Source organism: Nuphar pumila, chromosome 7, assembly GCF_984573655.1.
Source record: "Nuphar pumila chromosome 7, dmNupPumi1.hap1.1, whole genome shotgun sequence".
In the NCBI taxonomy this organism is placed as follows: domain Eukaryota; kingdom Viridiplantae; phylum Streptophyta; class Magnoliopsida; order Nymphaeales; family Nymphaeaceae; genus Nuphar; species Nuphar pumila.
Window position 1 is genome coordinate 4,566,728 of NC_143255.1, and position 19,104 is coordinate 4,585,831.

Consider the following 19,104-nt stretch of genomic DNA (forward strand, 5'->3'; position numbering starts at 1 on the left):
GTCAAGTTGAATGCCTTAAGCCGATCCACCTAGCCAGATGTAAGTGAGCCCTTGTGGGCCTAATATAACCGAATAATGAAAAATGGAAAATAGTTGACCAATAAATACTACAGAACAAAGACTGAAAATTAGGGTTTTGGATAAAAAATATTTTTCAAAATTGATGTGATAATTTTACAACAATGTTTGATGCATAGGATATTAAACATTTTGATGACACTTTGTTATAAAAAAATAATTTTATGAATTTTAATTAACATATATAAATAGTTAAGTGACATAATTGCAAAAAGAAAACGACATGTAAAACTAACAAGTTACATTTTTGTTCCCATATTAGCACTCCGTTCTGGTGCATGTGCAACAAGGGGAAGAGTATCTTAAAATTAAGCAAATCTGAATTCACATAACCCGGCATGATAGCTGCAGCAAGGTTCCTAGCACAAAAAAATACGGAGGAGAATGGTTAAGGTGATGCAGCAGAAGATTTGTACCATAGTGCTGTTAAGATAAATGTATCTTTGTGTTGTATTTACCGAGGTATACTTAATTATACTTATCAATGCTTCCTTTGTATTTGTAACTCTTTGTATTCTTTTTTATATTTTAGATATATCCTCGGTATACCTATTAGGTATTTAGTCTTTAGATTAAGTGTACTCAATGTATACTTGTAGGGGTAGAATAGGAATTTTCATTTATATTTTTTTTATCGTCATTATTTAATGACTAATATTAGTAATTTTGTATTTTGTTTCTTTATTATTGGTCAAGCTGTTTTGACCAGCTAACCATTAGGACTATGCCGAACGGCTAGTTGGAGGAAGTCCAACTGGCAACTAGCCGTTGGAACTCCCTCCAACTAGCTTTTAGGCTAGACCTCTCTTTTTCTCCCTCTCTCTCTCTTATATAAAGATAGTGTGTGTGGGGGTTTAGGTGAAAGAGTGATGGATAGATTAGGTCTGTGTATGGGCGTGTTTGTCATGAGGATAATGTAATGAAACTAGCGGAAATACAATAAAAAACCTAATAATGGTAAACAAGGAACAATAAACAATGCACAAGCACTAGTCCACCAAGGGATAATACAATAACCAAGTGGGAACAATCACAAAGGCACAACTAGTGCATACAAAAAGCCACTATGGGCACACACAACACATAAAAAATATGTATTTTCATAAGGAAATGCTTAGAAAGCATTGAGTGGTAAGGAAGAAACCTATTTATAAACAAAGAAAGAGCAAAGGGGGCAGCCCAACGACTAGTTGGGGCTGTCCCAACAGTCATATAGTACAATGAAAAAAAAAACAAAAAAGAATAAAGTCAGCCCCTAGTGGGTTGACCATACAACAATCAGAAATGACTGAAATACCCCTGATGGGTATTTCAGTTTATATATACAGAAATATTATACATATACAAATATATATACATCTTAACAAATAACATGTAGTTTTTGTGTATATTTTTATTAATAAAATTATTACTTTTTTTTCTTGGGTCTTTCTCTTGTCTATGATATGTTTGTTGTTTATATCCAAATGCATTATGTTATGGCATTTAAATTTTATTTGTCTAATAGAATTTAATGTTATTTTTATTTTCGTTGTACCTTGAATTCCGTGTCTCTTCATGACATGGTATCAGAGCCAAGAAAATTTTCTTGGTATTTTGCTTCTTTGGGTCTTGGGATTCTTTGGTTCGAGTTCGTGCTTCAAGAAGGAATCGTGTGTAATGAAACAAGGTACAATGAAACAATAGTGAAACAAACACAATGCCAACAAAGGGCTTTAATAAACTCACTTAAGGTTGGTCACTAATGGACTAAATACAATCTCAAAAGAGATAAAAATACCAAACAACACAAGAGGCATACAAGCCTATAAGATGGGAAAAAAACTCTAGAGAAAACCCTCAAATGCTTCTAAAAGCATTGAGGAATAACAAGGGAGTGAGGCTCTACACTCCAGCACATGGGAGACAGTCCAGCTCTTTGGACTGCCTTCCAACAGTCATTATTATGATTGTTGGGTGGCAGTCCAACGTCTAGTTGGACTGCCTCCCAATAGTCATATTTTGACTGTTGTGCCCAACAATCATATTTTGATTGTTGTGCCGACTGTTGGGCAGTTTATTTAAAACAATGCTAAATTACATTTCAGTCCCTAGTGGACTGTACTATACGATAAAAGACAAAAATACCCTTATCGGGTATTTGAATACAATTTTATTTTTAACACTCCTCAAACTTATGGGGAAATCACCGAAAGTTTGCTAAAAAGATACAAAAATTGAGGCAGTGGAAGAGTTCACCGAAAGTTTCTGCTATTTGAGCAAGATTTAATTCATTGAAGTTGCCCCCTTTTCTTGATTCTTGAGGTTCTTCATTTAAGATGGCCACCTTTTTAAATTTGGGACATTCTGGTCTTATATGTCCGGGTTCCTTACAATGATGACAAATAATTTTTCCTTTGTATCCTCCTCCATTGTGTCCTTCCCCATTGAACTTCTTTTCAAAGTGAGGTGGTTTATATGTTTTCACAAAATTGTCGGGTCTTGCCATGGCAAGGACCTCATCATTAGACTTGTGCATTCCAAGTCTTGTCTCTTCTTGACAAATTTGAGCAAGGGCCTCACTTATAGAATGAGAGGTAGTCCTATAAAGTAAGGAAGATCTTGCTCAAATTCCGGTCGAAGGCCATAAAAAAAGGAGAAAAGATTTTCTCTTTCGATTTGGGTCATTCTCATATCAATAGCCGAACCTTCCCATTTTGGTTCCAACATGACTAATTCATCCCAAATAAGAGATAAAATACAGTAAAAATCTCTTACACTTTTATCTCCTTGTTTTGAATTACGTACCTTGTCTTGGAGATAATAAAGTCTAGCCATATCCTTTTGGATAAAGGTACTTCTTAGAAAGCTTCATGCGTCACATGCCTTCTTGAATTTGATGATATTGGTGGCGATCTTGAATTTGTGCCATAAGAGTATTTGTGCATTGCTTGCCTCCCAGTCTTCCAATTTATTTTGGTATTCTTCCAAAGCTTTTTCTTTTTCTTCTTTGGACAAGGCTTTGACTTGATCTCCTTCTCTTCTAGTCAATTTGAATTGTGGTTCATTAGTAGAACCACTAACAAAACCCCACATTTTTTTTTCTTTGATATGATTCTCCATAGCCGTCGCCCACATCAAGTAGTTGTTTTCATTGAGTTTGTAGGTGATGACAGTGGCGGACTCTCTTTCTCTCATAATGAATACTTGAGTTTAGAATGAAGGAGATAGAGAATGATCAATGATCGAAGAACACTTCCTTCACGAGATTCTCCTTCTTTTAAGAGCCTAACTCGGATACCATGTAATGAAACAAGGTACAATGAAACAATAGTGAAACAAACACAATGCCAACAAAGGGCTTTAATAAACTCACTTAAGGTTGGTCACTAATGGACCAAATACAATCTCAAAAGAGATAAAAATACCAAACAACACAAGAGGCATACAAGCCTATAAGATGGAAAAAAACTCTAGAGAAAACCCTCAAATGCTTCTAAAAGCATTAAGGAATAACAAGGGAGTGCCTCACTCCAGCACATGGGAGGCAGTCCAGCTCTTTGAACTGCCTCCCAACAGTCATATTTTGACTGTTGTGCCCAACAGTCATAAATATGATTGTTGGGCAGTTTATTTAAAACAATGCTAAATTACATTTCAGTCCCTAGTGGACTGTAATATATGATAAAAGACAAAAATTACCCTTATCGGGTATTTGAATACAATTTTATTTTTAACATCGTGATCGATGAATGACTTGGATTCAAGGGAGATACTGATCCACATTTATCATAAATCTTTATATATATATATATATATATATATGCTTATTTTTGTTTGGGTTGTTTATCTCATGCATGATAAAACACTCATTTTTTCTATCTTTGAAAAATTATTTGTTATTTTTTAAAGTTATTTTGTTGAAATTTCTTTGTTTTATGCTTGTTAATTAGCAAATGATTGAGCTCTTTGAATTCTCTTTGGTATATGGGGTTATTTTTAAAACCTTTAAATGTTTTTCAAATTTATTTAAGTATTGTTGGATTTAATTGCATTCAAATTTGTGATAATTTAAAATTTTATTAAATGTTTTTATAAGGTTTATAATATTTATTTGATTTTGTGAAATGATATTTATTTACACACGAGTGTGCTTCTATGAGATCTAGTTTGAATCTTAGGTTTTTGAACTCTCTTTATTTAACATGTATGCATATGATCTAGTATTCTTGAGCATGTGTTTTCTTATTGCTTTTATGGTACTTAGATGCTTTACGCAAGTACCTCGTAGTTATAAATGTCAAAGCATATCTTCTTTGTGTATGACTTCAAGTTCATGTTTTTTCGTTTTGAGGGTTGTGATCTTTTGTTGAAGCTAATCCTTGTGAGCATGACTTAGAAACTTGTGGAATTTGTATGGATACATATTGCATACTCTTAAATGATCTTTTATATGTGAAGTCTTCAGTAGCCTTATTTGAAAATGTATAATGTCATGAGATTTTTGTATATGCATGAGGATATTTTCATGCGTGAGTACTTTATAAGATTTTGATATGTTCGCTTTATACATATGACATGTTCACATTCTTACCTTGGTTAGATTTGTAATACATGCTCTTGTATTGTATATTAAACACTTTTGCTTGTATTTTAACATGTGTTAGATGTATAGGATCATATTGTTCTTTAAATATTATACTGTCTTTCTTTATGCATTCGTGGAAAATTATTGTGAGCTTAATAAAATAATATTTTTTAAGTGTGTTATCTCACCCTTAGTGGCTTGTGTTCACTTGCCTTATAGGCTGGTGTTTGTGACTTTAGCGGTGTTGAATGTGTATCTCTCACTTCATTACATGGCCTTTAATGTGAAAATACTTTGTGCATTTGTGTGAATTAATAAAATTAATATTTTAATTATGGTCTTCTTTGTGCCCTTAGTGGCTCGTTTGTGCCCTTAGTGGGGCGCTTTTGTGCACTATTGTGCTTATCTTTGTGACTTGAGTGCTTTCATTGCCTTAGTGGCAATGTTGTCAGTATCGGCCCTATATCGTTTGGCCAATGATTTAGGTGAATCAGCTGATACCGATACTCAAGTGAATCATTCTGAATTGGCCAAAAAATAATAAAAAGTATTACATGTCAATCAAAATGTGACATGTGTTTAAGCTATTAAATGAATATTAAAAAAATTATTCTAAGTATTTTTTATATTTATTAAAAAATAGTCAATTCAGGGGTAAAGCGTATGAATTTTCTGCCAATACATACCGATACTGACAACATTGCTTAGTGGCGTGATTTTTTCACTATTGGCTATTTCCCGCTTGAATTGCCTTCTCATTGCATTCCCTAAAAGGCTTTATGTCTTTTGAATTTTTAATGCTTATTATTGTGTGATTTATGGATGTCTTATATATGGCCTCTCATGAAGTTTTTAGTGACTTGCATCTCGTCATCTTGTTTTGCATATAATTGCACCTTTATTTACTCGAGGTTTCAAACTCTCTTTATTGGATTTGATTTGAACTCCTGTGTTTCAAATAAGCTCTTGTTTATAACCTCTTTTTGGAAAGTGATTTCCAAGGTTTTTTTCTTTTGGCTTTGATTTGGTCCATCCTAATGTTAAAATGTAAAACTGTACATATATGTATATATAATAATATTATATTATTATATATATATAAATACATTTTTAATTTCTTTCTTTTCTGTATTTTTTTTCCTTTATTTTTATTTTTTGTCTTTATGTCATCTAGTTCAGTTTGAACTAGAATGACTGTTGCTAGTCAAGTCCTGTCCAGACTTGACTAGCAATAGAGCTGTTGGACTGACACAGTCCAACAGCTCTTAATAGAGCTGTTGGACTGACACATTCCAACAGCTCTAAATAGAGTTGTTGGACTGTGCCCAACAGCTCTATTGAGTCCTCTTTCAGCTGTGTATATAAAGGGGTGCAGCCCCTCTTGTATTTCACACCAATGCTTCTTAAGCAATTGGTTTTTCATATCAATAAAGAATACATTTTTATTTTTATTTTGTTTCCAGTTATACCCTTTTTAAGGGTTATGCTTTAGTGTCATTCTTGACACTTGCTCTTGTTAATCAAAGCTCGTGTTTCGAAGATCCCCATTTCATTTCATGGTATCAAAGCCGCGGAAGTACTAAATCTTGAGGAAAAGCTGCCTCAGTTTCCGTGCCCGTTTGCAAAAGTGTTCGCCACTTGAAGAGAAGTGTTTTATCACTTCATTGGAGAAGATTTCACATCTTGTTGTATTGTTTTTTTTTCTTTCTTTCTCATTTTCCTTCTTGTTTCTCTTCTATCCCTATTCTTTCTCTCCTTGTAATCGATGGATGACAATGATAAAGTCACCATCATGCCTATGAAACTAAGCGATACGAACTATGTAACATGGGCTTCAATCATGAAGCACCATATATGGGGAAAAGGCTTATGGGGGATTGTGGACGGTTCCGATTCGGAACCTAAGCTATCTCTTACTAAAAAGGAGGGAGATAAAGACGTCCCTCTATCGGAAGAAGAGAAAATCAAGGCTATTGCCTCATACGAGAAGAAATGGAAAGAATGGAGAATATCTCATGCGAAGATAATGTCATGGCTTATCAATAGCGTTGACATTAAAAAATGCTCAAGTCTTGCCAAATTTGATCATGCCGATAAGGCATGGCAATACCTTAAGAATATGTATTCCCTTAAAGATATTGCACACGTGTGCAACCTCCAAGAAAAAGTTCGAATGATGACACAAGGAGACAAAACTATTCGTGAATATTACAATGGGTTGTCCGAACTTTGGGAAGAACTTTCCCTTTTAGAACCAAAGTGGCATTGTGCCGAAGACATCGAGCTTCGTCAGAAACAACTCGATGTTGAACATTTTTACCAGTTTATCACTGGATTAAGGCCGGAATTTGAAACCACTAAATCGGCCCTACTTCACCGGGGAAAAATTCCTTCTATTGTTGAAACTATTGAAGAGTTAACAATGGAAGAAAATCGTCTCCGGAAAGGTTCTTTAAAAATTGAAGATGATTCCGTTTTAGCCGTGTCTAGACCAGGGAATCATGTTCGATCATATAGGCCTCCTCACTTTAACCGACAAAATGGTGACTATGATAAGAAGAAAGTTATTTGTCATCACTGTCATGAACCGGGACACTACAGGCCACAATGTCCCAAACTTAAGGAGCTGAGAGAAAAAAGAGCTGCAATTGCTGGATCGGAGCCTAAAGATCAGGATGCACCAGTTTCCCTGGCCCAACTAATGGAGATCCTTCAGCCTCTCATCAAAGGTGCTTATTCCTCATCTGAAGCTTCAACCGGCGCAGCAGCCTCATCTTTTTCTGATTTAGGTAAAATTTCTTGGCTTCTTGACTCTGGTGCATCTTTTCATATGACCCCAAATAATCAAAGTCTATCCAAATGTGTTAAAAATAAAACAAGTGTGTCAAAGGTCTTTACTGCTGATGGGACTTCTCTTGAAATAGAAGGAATAGGAGATTTTGAAAAAATTTATAAAACAAATTTTTTTTTTATTCCAGAAATTAGACATGTTCCCAAATTAAATTTAAATCTTTTATCTGTATCTCAAATTTCTGATTATGGGTGTAATATTTCTTTTTCTTCTCATGGTTGTTGGGTACAGGATCGACAGTCAGGCAAGCTGATCGGGGAAGGCCATAGAGAAGGAGGACTCTATTACATGGATTTTTTGGAAATGCCGAAGAAAGCTTTTTGTTATAATATTCAAAAAATAGAGTTGGAACTGTGGCATAAGAGACTTGGTCACCCACATATAGCCAAAATCCAACATTTTCCAAATCTAGGGAAATTTTGTAACTCTGAATCATTTGATTGTGAAGATTGTATTCTCGGCAAAATGAAAAGATTACCATTTCAGAACAGAACCTTTTTCTCTTCAAGACCACTTGAATTAATACACTCGGATGTTTGGGGTCCTGCACCAGTAATTTCTAAAGGAGGATTTGTTTACTATGTTATTTTTGTCGATGATTTCTCCCGACATACGTGGATGTACTTTCTCAAACATAAGTCTGAAGTATTTTCATACTTTCAAACTTTTCATAATATGGTTAAAAACAAATTTCAAAATGATATTACTATTTTTCGCACAGATTCAGGGGGAGAGTTTTTATCCACAGATTTTCAAAATTATCTTAAATTGCATGGCATCACACATCAAAGATCTTGTCCTTATACACCTCAACAAAATGGACTGGCAGAACGAAAACATCGCCATATTATAGAAACCACTAGAACTTTATTAATAGCAAATCAAGTCCCTAAAGACTTTTGGGCAGAAGCTGCCTTAACTGCCACCTATCTCATTAATAGGATGCCATCTTCTTCGTTACAAAATATCACTCCCATTGAAAAACTTATGAACATTTCTCCAGACTACTCTAGATTAAGAATATTTGGGTGCAAATGTTTCATATTTACTGACAAAAGTGATAAATTTTCCCCTCGTGCGATTTCCTGTGCCTTTTTAGAATATGTTGAAAACCAGAAAGGTTATAGATGTTTTGACTTCAAAAATAATAAACTATATGTGTCTAGAAATGTTTCCTTTCTTGAAAAGGAGAGCTTCTTTGATTTTAGAAAATTAAAAGACGTCACTGAGTACTCCTTTTTGCTAGATCTAACATCAACATCTGATGAATATGACCTTGATTGTAACTTTGATGATGATCCAAGAATTATTGATCTTAATGTTGAAAATGAAGAAGTTCATAGAGATACTAGTATTCAATATTCCAGGCGACAAGAGTCTAATACTCCATGTGCACTTGAGAAATATTCTAACATTCCAACTAGACAATCATCCCGGATCTCGAGGCCTCCAGAAAAGTTTGTATCATACGAGTCTTTCTCACCCACATATAGGGCAGTTATTGCATTAATTCACTCATATGAAGAACCATCCACATATTTTCAAGCAAAAAATGATATCAAATGGATAGAAGCCATGAAAGTTGAATTAGATGCACTTGAAAAGGCTTCTACATGGAATATTCAAGATCTTCCTCCAGGGAAGAAAACTATAGGATGTCGATGGGTTTATAAAATTAAAACCAAGAGTGATGGTACTCTTGAAAGATATAAAGCCCGTTTAGTAGCCAAAGGTTATGCCCAAGAATATGGGATTGATTATGAAGAAACCTTTGCTCCGGTGGCTCGTATGACTACTGTCCGAACCTTAATTGCCTTAGCTTCTATCAAAAAATGGTCTATTTTTCAAATGGATGTCAAAAATGCTTTTTTAAATGGAAAGCTAGTTGAAGAAGTATATATGGAACCCCCTCCTGGTCTAAGTATTCCTAAGGGTAAAGTCCTTCGCTTAGAAAAAGCTCTTTATGGACTTAAACAAGCACCAAAAGCTTGGTATGATAGGTTTAGTCGTGTTATAATTGATATTGGTTTTCAATTCTGTTTAACTGACACTGCTTTGTTTATTAAGAATTCTGATGCAGGGATCATTGTGCTTCTTCTCTATGTGGATGATATAATCATCACCGGAAGCGATAAACAGGGAGTTGAAACAATCAAAACACTTCTTAAATCTCATTTTGAAATGACTGATTTGGGCTTGTTGAGATATTTTTTAGGCATTGAAGTTGCTTATTCTTCTAAAGGATATTTATTATCTCAGACTAAATTTGCTTTTGATATTGTTTTCAGGTCTGGTATTACTGATGATAAGAAAGTTGACACTCCAGAAGTTGTTAATGTTAAAATGAAGATTGATGATGGAGAACTTCTTGCAGACCCTACTCCTTACAGACAGCTTGTCGGGGCACTTTCCTATCTATCCATTACCAGACCAGATATAGCACATGTTGTTCATACAGCAAGTCAATTTCAACATGCTCCTACTTCTGTTCATATGGGAGCAGTCATGCGTATTATCAGATACATCAAGTCCTCTCTTTCACGAGGACTTTTCTTATCTTCCTCCTCTTCTCTTAATTTAATTGCATATACTGATGCTGATTGGGGAGGTGATCCCAATAACAGACACTCAACCACTGGCTTTTGTGTCTTTTTAGGGGAATCATTAATCTCGTGGAGGTGTAAAAAGCAGCAGAAGGTATCTCTCTCATCCACCGAAGCTGAATACAGAGCCATGGCAACCACGACCATGGAAGTAGTTTGGCTCCGACGACTGCTTGCTGACATGGGAGTTGAAGCAACAAAGGCTTCACAAATGTGTTGTGACAACAAAAGTGCGATCTACATTGCCAGTAACAGAACATTCCACGAACGCACCAAACACATCGAAATGGATTGTCACTACGTCAGAGAGGAATATCTACACGGGATAATTGATCTGCCATATGTCACTTCAGAATATCAGTTAGCAGACCTCTTTACAAAGCCTCTCGCTGCTCCCCGATTTCACTTTCTCTTAGACAAACTTTCGCTCATTGTACCGTAAGTTTGAGGGGTAGTGTTAAAATGTAAAATTGTACATATATGTATATATAATAATATTATATTATTATATATATATATAAATACATTTTTAATTTCTTTCTTTTCTGTATTTTTTTTCCTTTATTTTTATTTTGTCTTTATGTCATCTAGTTCAGTTTGAACTAGAATGACTGTTGCTAGTCAAGTCCTGTCCAGACTTGACTAGCAATAGAGCTGTTGGACTGACACAGTCCAACAGCTCTTAATAGAGCTGTTGGACTGACACATTCCAACAGCTCTAAATAGAGTTGTTGGACTGTGCCCAACAGCTCTATTGAGTCCTCTTTCAGCTGTGTATATAAAGGGGTGCAGCCCCTCTTGTATTTCACTCCAATGCTTCTTAAGCAATTGGTTTTTCATATCAATAAAGAATACATTTTTATTTTTATTTTGTTTCCAGTTATACCCTTTTTAAGGGTTATGCTTTAGTGTCATTCTTGACACTTGCTCTTGTTAATCAAAGCTCGTGTTTCGAAGATCCCCATTTCATTTCACCTAATATTTTCTTTGATGCATCATCTCTTTCCTTTGACCTTTTGAGGTGAATTGCGTGCACCTCGTTGTGGAGGCAAAAATGTTTGATCGTTGAGGGTGAGTTGTATGCACCTTGTTGTTTTGTAAGTTTAGATTGCCGATTTATGAGTGTCATGTTGGCACTCAGTTTGGCTCTAACTGATGATTGTTTGATCTCTGATTCAGTGAGTGTGTTGTATCACTCAATTGATTATTTGGACCCTGTTATTATGTTAGATGTTTGTATTAATCTTTAACTGTGATGTCTAAACTGTTAATTTCCTGTGACTATGTTGGCCTCTATGGATTAAATCTCATAATATTACAAAATTTATTGCTCTTGCCTTGATTTGAATATTGTTTTCAAATCTTCTTGCTTTTTTTTTACATTAGTTTGTTTTCATTACAACGTTTTTACCTCTTGTTTTTTCACTCTCTCCTCTTATTTGAGTGATTTTTCTTTGGACAAGGGATCTTATTTTACCAATTTACAACCAAGCATGTGGTAAGTTATGTTGTAGCTTATGGTGTTGTTTACAGTTTTAAAACCACTTGTGAGGTGAGGTGTATGCACCACTTGTGGTTGTAGCTGGTGTTTATTGTCAGTTTAGATAATCGGTATTGCCAGTGCATGGTCATTGATATGGTTATTGCTGACATGGGTTTCTCTGATCCCTTGTTCTATGTGCTGCTACACTCGGATTTTGAGGTTGAAGGTCAAGTGAGGTGATTGTTGTAGTAATCAAACTATTGTTGGGATTTCTAATATCTCTTCATGTTCTTTTTTAATCCTTTTCACTGCTCTTTTGTCCTTGTATAGAAAATGGTTATTCCTTGAAAATTTTCATGCATTATTATGTGCATGAAATATGCTTTAATTGCATGTTGGATATATATATTGAGGGCATTTAAATTTGTTTCATGTTGGTTACCTAGTGTGCATTGTTGTATGAATTTAATTCTTCTTTTATTGGCTCTTTTGAGCTTTTACATGTTATATGCATGTTGTCATGTTCGCTTAATTGATGATTAGTACCTTCATTTGAAATGTTTATCTAAGCCTTTGGGATATTATTTATGCATGAGTGTTTATCTCTTCTTGGCTTTTTATGTCTAATATGTGCTTGACTTTTGCACTTTAGTGATCAAATTCTATTATGATCAGTATTTATGTTTTTTTTGAAAAATGTGTTGATTTTGTGGTTATGATTGTCTAAATTAGATTTCTTAAAATTGTTTTTGAGCTATGTTCCTCATATCTATCTTAATGGCTATTATGTCTTTCTTGAATAGTTACTTTTTACAAAAATTAAAAATATTGTTTTATATTGTTTTAAAACAAATATTTTTTGAAATGTCTAGTTTATTTCTACAATTTGTCTATTTTCTATACCTATTTTGTTGGTGTGCTTGACCATGGTAATGTTTTCCCTCTATTAAACAAGTTTATTCTCTATATATTGTCTAGTTTATTTTCTATATATATTGTATTTTTGGGTTTTGTTGGTGTCCTCAACCATCCTCTCTCCATAATATATAGCATTATATTAGTTTATTTGTTGTCTAAATTAAATTTACCTATTATTATAACAATTTTGTTACTGTAAAATTTTCTTGTCTTAAAAGGTATTTTGTGATAATATATTATTTTGTATAGTTGAGACATTTGTCAAGTTCTATTTACAGGTTCTCAAAGAGAAGATAGTTTGAGCAAATGATTGCAGGAAATCTTGAAGATTTTATGAAAGTTTTCGATGCGCCCTTTCCATGGAGGCAGTTCATGGAGGCATTTGGTGAAACATAATAGACATTTGAAGACTTAGGTTGTTTCCTTTATTTTTGTATTTGCAAACTTCCGGTTACTCACCGCAAGTTTAAGGGGGTGTTAAGATAAATGCATCCCTGCATTGTATTTACCAAGGTATACTTAGGTATACTTATCGATGCTTCCTTTGTATTTGTAACTCTTTGTATTCTTTTTTATATTTTAGGTATATCCTTGGTATACCTATTAGGTATTTAGTCTTTAGAATTTAGATCAAGTATACTTAATGTATACTTGTAAGGGTATAATACGAATTTTCATTTATATTTTTGTTTTTTGTTTATAGTCATTATTTAATGACTAATATTAGTATTTTTTTATTTTGTTTTTTTATTGTTGGTCAAGCTGTTTTGACCAGCTAGCTGTTAGGACTATGCCTAACGGCTAGTTGTAGGCTAGCCCTCTTTTTTTCTCCATCTCACTTTCTCATATAAAGATAGTGCGTGTGGGGGTTTAGGTGAGACCGTGAGAGAGTGATGGGTAGATTAGGTATGTGTATGAGTGTGTTTCTAGTGAGGATAACATGTAATTTTTGTGTGTATTTTTATTAATAAAAATATTAATTTTTATTTTTTTGGGTCTTTCTCTTGTCTATGATATGTTTGTTGTTTTTATCCAAATGCATTATGTTATGGAGTTTGGATTTCATCTATCTAATAGAATTTAGTGTTATTGTTTATTTTCGTTTTACTTTGGATTCCATGCCTCTTTATGACAAGTGCATGCCAAGAATTAGATACTAATGTATACTAATTTCTGGTTAGATACATACAGCCCAGATAGCCTGGACTAGAAAGACACAATGGCACCAAGAAGGCTAAACAAAAGCCAAGGAGAATTAAATGCTTCAATGAAAAGGTGAAAGAAGACAAGACCACAAGAAGAAAAGACTACACAAACCTGCCTCTAGGTAGCAAAGTTCTAATTCATCGTATTCACGCAATGAATCTTCATGAAGATGAGCCATCTCAAACATGAAAGCAAAGCTCTCCTGTAAATCATTAAAAAAAAGAATAAAATTCCAAACACAGATGCACACAAACACGTATATGAAGTGTGCACAAACACATGCATAGACATTAATCAAACATTAATCCCTTGATTTTAATGTTACCAATGTCCAAACAATTAATTTAATGGTTTTCTGGCATTGGTAAGGACACAAACTTGATGAGGAGACTTTGAATAGATCTCCAAGTTTCATTCTGTTACATAGCGGAAAGTGGCTGAAATTTAGATGGGCTCATAACTCAATAAAACTCAGAATCTTAACAATATTATAGACATTTCCTAATACTGCATGGAGGAGCGTTCCAATTTTAGTCCCTCATCAAGATTATTATCTTACAGACACCAGAAAACCAATTAAATTAATCAGTTAATATTTGTTACTATGCAGCCATTGATCTGGAAATCATAGTTGCAAACTGTATAGACTTGATCTTCAGCCAGATTTTTTTTGCCAAGGATGGGGCCTTAAATCATGTTTTTTCAATGTAAAAATACTGTTTTTTAGGTCATGAAGTTATTTACGTATGTGTGGTTTATTATTTGCTACAGTCTGTACCTACAACTAATTTTAACAGAGCTCACTTTTTTCGTTTTGGTTAAGTCCTTATAGATGTGAGCTATATGTTTTTTTTTAATAGGAACCGGCTTTTGGATCACTTGAATAAAACCTGTGTCCAGGTCTTTTCGATGATGCAAAAAACCAAAATGCACCAATTTTCCCCAACTCAGGAAAACATGTTTTTTCTTTTGTCAAAAAAAACATGACCCAAGGATTGATATCCGCTAAGTGAACGATGTTGAACAATCTATGATGTTAGATAGAGCCAAACCAACTTGAATCATGAGATCTCAACTAGATTGTAGGTACAATCAATTATAGAAATATATAAATAAATAAAGGGAGCTTCTGTGGTGGTACTGTACCACCACAGCTTATGGTGGTACACACTTGATTTACATAGCTCTATGTCACACGGACTCTTCTAACAAGGCACCGCGTCCCACCCACACCCATGGGGGTGCGACACTTGGACACAACTTCCTTTGTGTTAGGTGAAGTCAACCACACTAAGGTCCATTTCTATCCAAAAGTAGATTCAGTTAACCCTAATCAAGTCCATTTTTATCTATATTATATATATAAATACATAAATGCACACAAATACACGTAGTATTGACTTAAAAATGTTAAAAATTATATATAAATATAAATATATATATATATATATATATCCTCCCCGCACCCAAGTTATTTTACAGTGCCGCACCCGCACCCGCACCTATGTGACATAGACATAGATCTAAGGTCCAAAAGCAAAATCTAACCTTTGGATCATGTTTAACATGTTCTATTTATTATTTTCATGCATTAGAGTTGACTTGAATATGATGTTTTATAACATTTTTAAACCACCCTTATTTTCATGAATTGTGAACCATTGATTTTCACCATTTTAAAAGTGAAACCTTATGCTGCATTAAACATGATAAAACCTTCTAATACAGTAAATAAATTATGCTAAACACATTTGTACAGTTAGATTTACCATTTGATGGTTAGATCTATACAAACAAGAGTATGTACCAAGGTTGCCAGACTAGGAAGCGGAAGCAGGAAACGATATGGGAAGCGGAAGCGAGAAGCGGAGCATTTAAAAATGTATAGGAAGCAGGAAGCGAGGAATGAAAAATAAATAAATATAAGAATTGAATGGGAATCAAAATGAAACATAAATAAAAACTAAAATAAAAGTGAAAAATATTAAATTTCATGTTTTTTAGTGTAAAAATTAAATTTTTAACAAAATCTAAAAATAATGACTACCAATTTAGAGAAAACACATGGAAGTGAGTGAGAAAAGTGAGAGAAAACACATAAAAAACAAGAAAAGTTGAGTAAGAGAACATATAAGAAGAATAGATAAAGTGTGTGGAAAGCATATGAGAAGCGTGGGAGAATCGAGGTTCTCATCAAGTTTAGGAAGCGAGGAGTATCGCGCTTCCGAAGCGAGTTTCCGGGAAGCGAGCTTCCCACCTATCTAAGAAGCTTCTGGTAACTCTGGTATGTACCACCGTATGGTATCAGGGTATAGAAGTACTATATATTTTTTCATATATTTATTTATATTTATATTTATATATATATATATATATATCATGTTTTTTGGCTTCAAGTTGTGTATATGTAAATCCTGTTTTTTCAATGTAAAATTATTATTTTTTGGGTCATGAAGTTTTGGTACATTGTGGGCTGTTGATTTTTGGAGCCCATGAAAAACAAAACATGGTTACAAGTCACAACACATGATCTAAAACCTATTTCCTACTAAACAAACCAAGTATATCACATCTGTAGGGCCCAATCTACAAAAAGTTCAAAAGAATATGAAATGAAGGTGATTTCTACTCAACAGTTCTACACCATCATTAGTACCAAATACTTACACACACACATATGTATGTATGTATGGTTTAATGTTTGCTAAAATCAATTGTACCCATAACCAACTTTAACATAGCTCATTTTTTTCTTTTTGGTCAAGTCAAGCCTTATAGATGTCGTCTACATGCTCTTTTCAATGGTACTGGCTTTTGGATCACTTGATTACAACTTGTTTTCAGGTGCTTTCGGCGATGCAAAAATCAATGATTGTAAATGCACCAATTTTCTCCAACTCAGGAAAACATGTTATTTTGTTGAAAAAAACATGATCCAAGGTTTGATTTCCGCTAAGTGAATGATGTTGAACAATCTACAATGTTAGATCGAGCCCAAACAACTTGCACCATGAGATCTCAACTAGACTGTAGGTACAATCAATTGTAGCAAATAATACATACATATACATAATCTCATGATCCAAGCCAAAAGTTTTAGTATGATTAACAAAAGGCTACCTTCAAAATAAAGAAGTTACAAAAATTCCACACAGGCATGAAGCGATTTTCACTAAGTTTGCGGATCTCATCCTCATAAAACTGAATGCGTCTGTCCAATGTATTTCTAATGGATTCAACTAATTTGGCTTCGAGGTCTGCCCAAAAATCTATATCACCTCCATGTATATCAAATTTACAGCACCTGGCCATAGGAAAGACAAAGAGCATGCATCATGAACAACTCTTGAAGGTCCTAACAAGTAAAACACGATTATAACAGCAAACAAAATGAAACACAAATAGACAGTCAGGTTGCATGTATCTCACCTTTCTCTCTTTTTTGAATTAAATTCAACTTCAAGTTTGGCATATAGTTTCTTCACCATCTTGGTTGCTTGATCATTGCTAGGGTGTGCTTTAGAAACAAATACAATAAACCACTCACGATCATCATTCTGAACAATTAATTTTAGCCGGTTCCTGAGAATATTCTTGAATTCATCGAGATCCTGCACAGAATGAAAACAAATATGAAATTTAAAACAGCAAAACATGGACTATGCACCTGCCCACAAATGGAAACAGAAAGAAAAAAGGAGAATAAAATAACAGCAAGCTTGAATAGACTAGCAAGCAAGATATTTCGATTCTGCAATTTGTAAAAACAAAATTAGAACATAAATTCAATCATACATCCAATTTATAACTACAAATTTGCAAACCGACTCCATGGTTTGAAAGTTCCACTGTTTTGTAACTGACATACTCATAGTAGAATGATCACAACTAATGCCTAATTGAGTCCATCAAGCAACGTAACGACTGAAACACTAAAAGGGATGCCAATGTTCCTGCGCTAGCTTTTACTGCCATCAAAAGAATGCTTAGCAATTAAAGCAGACTACCATCACATCGCGAGAGAATCACATATAGCTGAGCCGATCTTCGAGGACAATTAAATAGAGATCTCAATAATCAGTCCCCAAAAATCCCTTACGAAGCGTGTAATGATTCCATACAAACATCGGCCTTCGTTGACTACGTCCACTGGTCCCAAATTAAAAACAAAATGACTTCAACGGCATAGAATTTAGTAACCAAAACAGCTCACCAAAGGAAAAGAAGAGTCTCCGCGAATCGAAAGATCAAGCAAGCACGTGAAACGCGAATCGAACTCTATAACGTAGTCGAATGCCGAACAGAAACCTACCTCGCAGGTGACGAGAATGATGGTGGCATAGGGCTCGCGGAACCAGAAGAGGTACTGCTCCTGCGGGAAGCGGCTGCGGAGGCGCGAATCGGTCGTGAGTATGTACTCCACGGGCAGCGCGTCCACGAAGACGGCGTTGCGAGTCTTGTTGTTGAGGCACGCCTTCTTGATGGGCAACCGCTCCTCGAAGGCGCCCTTCACCACCGGCCACAGATCGCTCACATCCTCCACTGCAACATCATCGAAACCAACACCGCAATACATCGCATCAAAGAGAGAGAGAGAGAGAGAGAGAGAGAGAGAGAGAGAGAGAGAGAGAGAGAGAGAGAGAGAGGTGAACCTGCTACAATGAGGCGATCCCAGGAGGTCTTGATGGTCTGGAATTGGGCGAGGAAATTGGCCATCGATGGGCGGAAGGATCGACTCTGAGACGTCAGATCCGAGAAAGAGAGGTGGTATGGAACCCTAGCAGTGGGATCACCTCCATTCTCTGTAATCGGAGAACCGAAATGTAGTCAGAGAGAGAGAGAGAGAGAGAGAGAGCTCTTTCCTTGGCGCGAGCCGATCTATGTTACTGTGAGAATCGCGTTTCGCTCACTGAACAATCTGAAAATCAAGCCCGCGTTATCATGTTGCCACGAATGAGCTATCTAAGCTATCAAACTACACCCAGAAGTGGTGAACCAAACAAGGAAGTTTGAAACTTGGTAAAACCCTTGAGGTCCCCTTTCTTTCTAAGCGACACCACTCATGGGTTTCGAACTTGTGACATCCCATCAACTTGGTGACATTCACAAGTTACCCTTTAAAATGAACTTTTTATAATGTTAAAAGTTTTTCAAAATAACTCTAATGTTTTGGTTAGGACCTTATGTATATCAGTTTATTCCACGCTTGCATTTATGAAATTCAGTTAGAGAATACTCCACTCTAAAGCTGCTACCAACCACACGTGCCCCCACAAAAACAGGCTGCGCCCAGATCAGGTGCAATCGCATTGCACACTTTATTGTACGGCCACACTTGATCGGCGCTCCATCTTTTATTGGGCCCCACAGCTAACAGCCAGGTTGCATCTTAGAGATG

The 19,104-nt window shown here is 35.1% G+C and overlaps 1 protein-coding gene across 1 annotated transcript in view; it reads right to left on the minus strand.

Annotated features, from left to right (window-relative positions):
• Positions 1-18,639, minus strand: part of LOC149830927 (trafficking protein particle complex II-specific subunit 130 homolog) — a 67,113-nt gene extending 48,474 nt beyond the window's left edge. Inside the window, exons 1-5 of the mRNA XM_090013548.1 lie at positions 18,359-18,639; positions 18,019-18,248; positions 17,136-17,317; positions 16,827-17,010; positions 13,818-13,908 (exon numbers count right to left, since the gene is read on the minus strand). Coding sequence (XP_089869674.1) covers positions 13,818-13,908; positions 16,827-17,010; positions 17,136-17,317; positions 18,019-18,248; positions 18,359-18,422 — 751 coding nt within the window. The 5' untranslated portion in view covers positions 18,423-18,639. The remainder of the gene's footprint in view (positions 1-13,817; positions 13,909-16,826; positions 17,011-17,135; positions 17,318-18,018; positions 18,249-18,358) is intronic.
• Between the last annotated feature and the right edge of the window lie 465 nt (positions 18,640-19,104).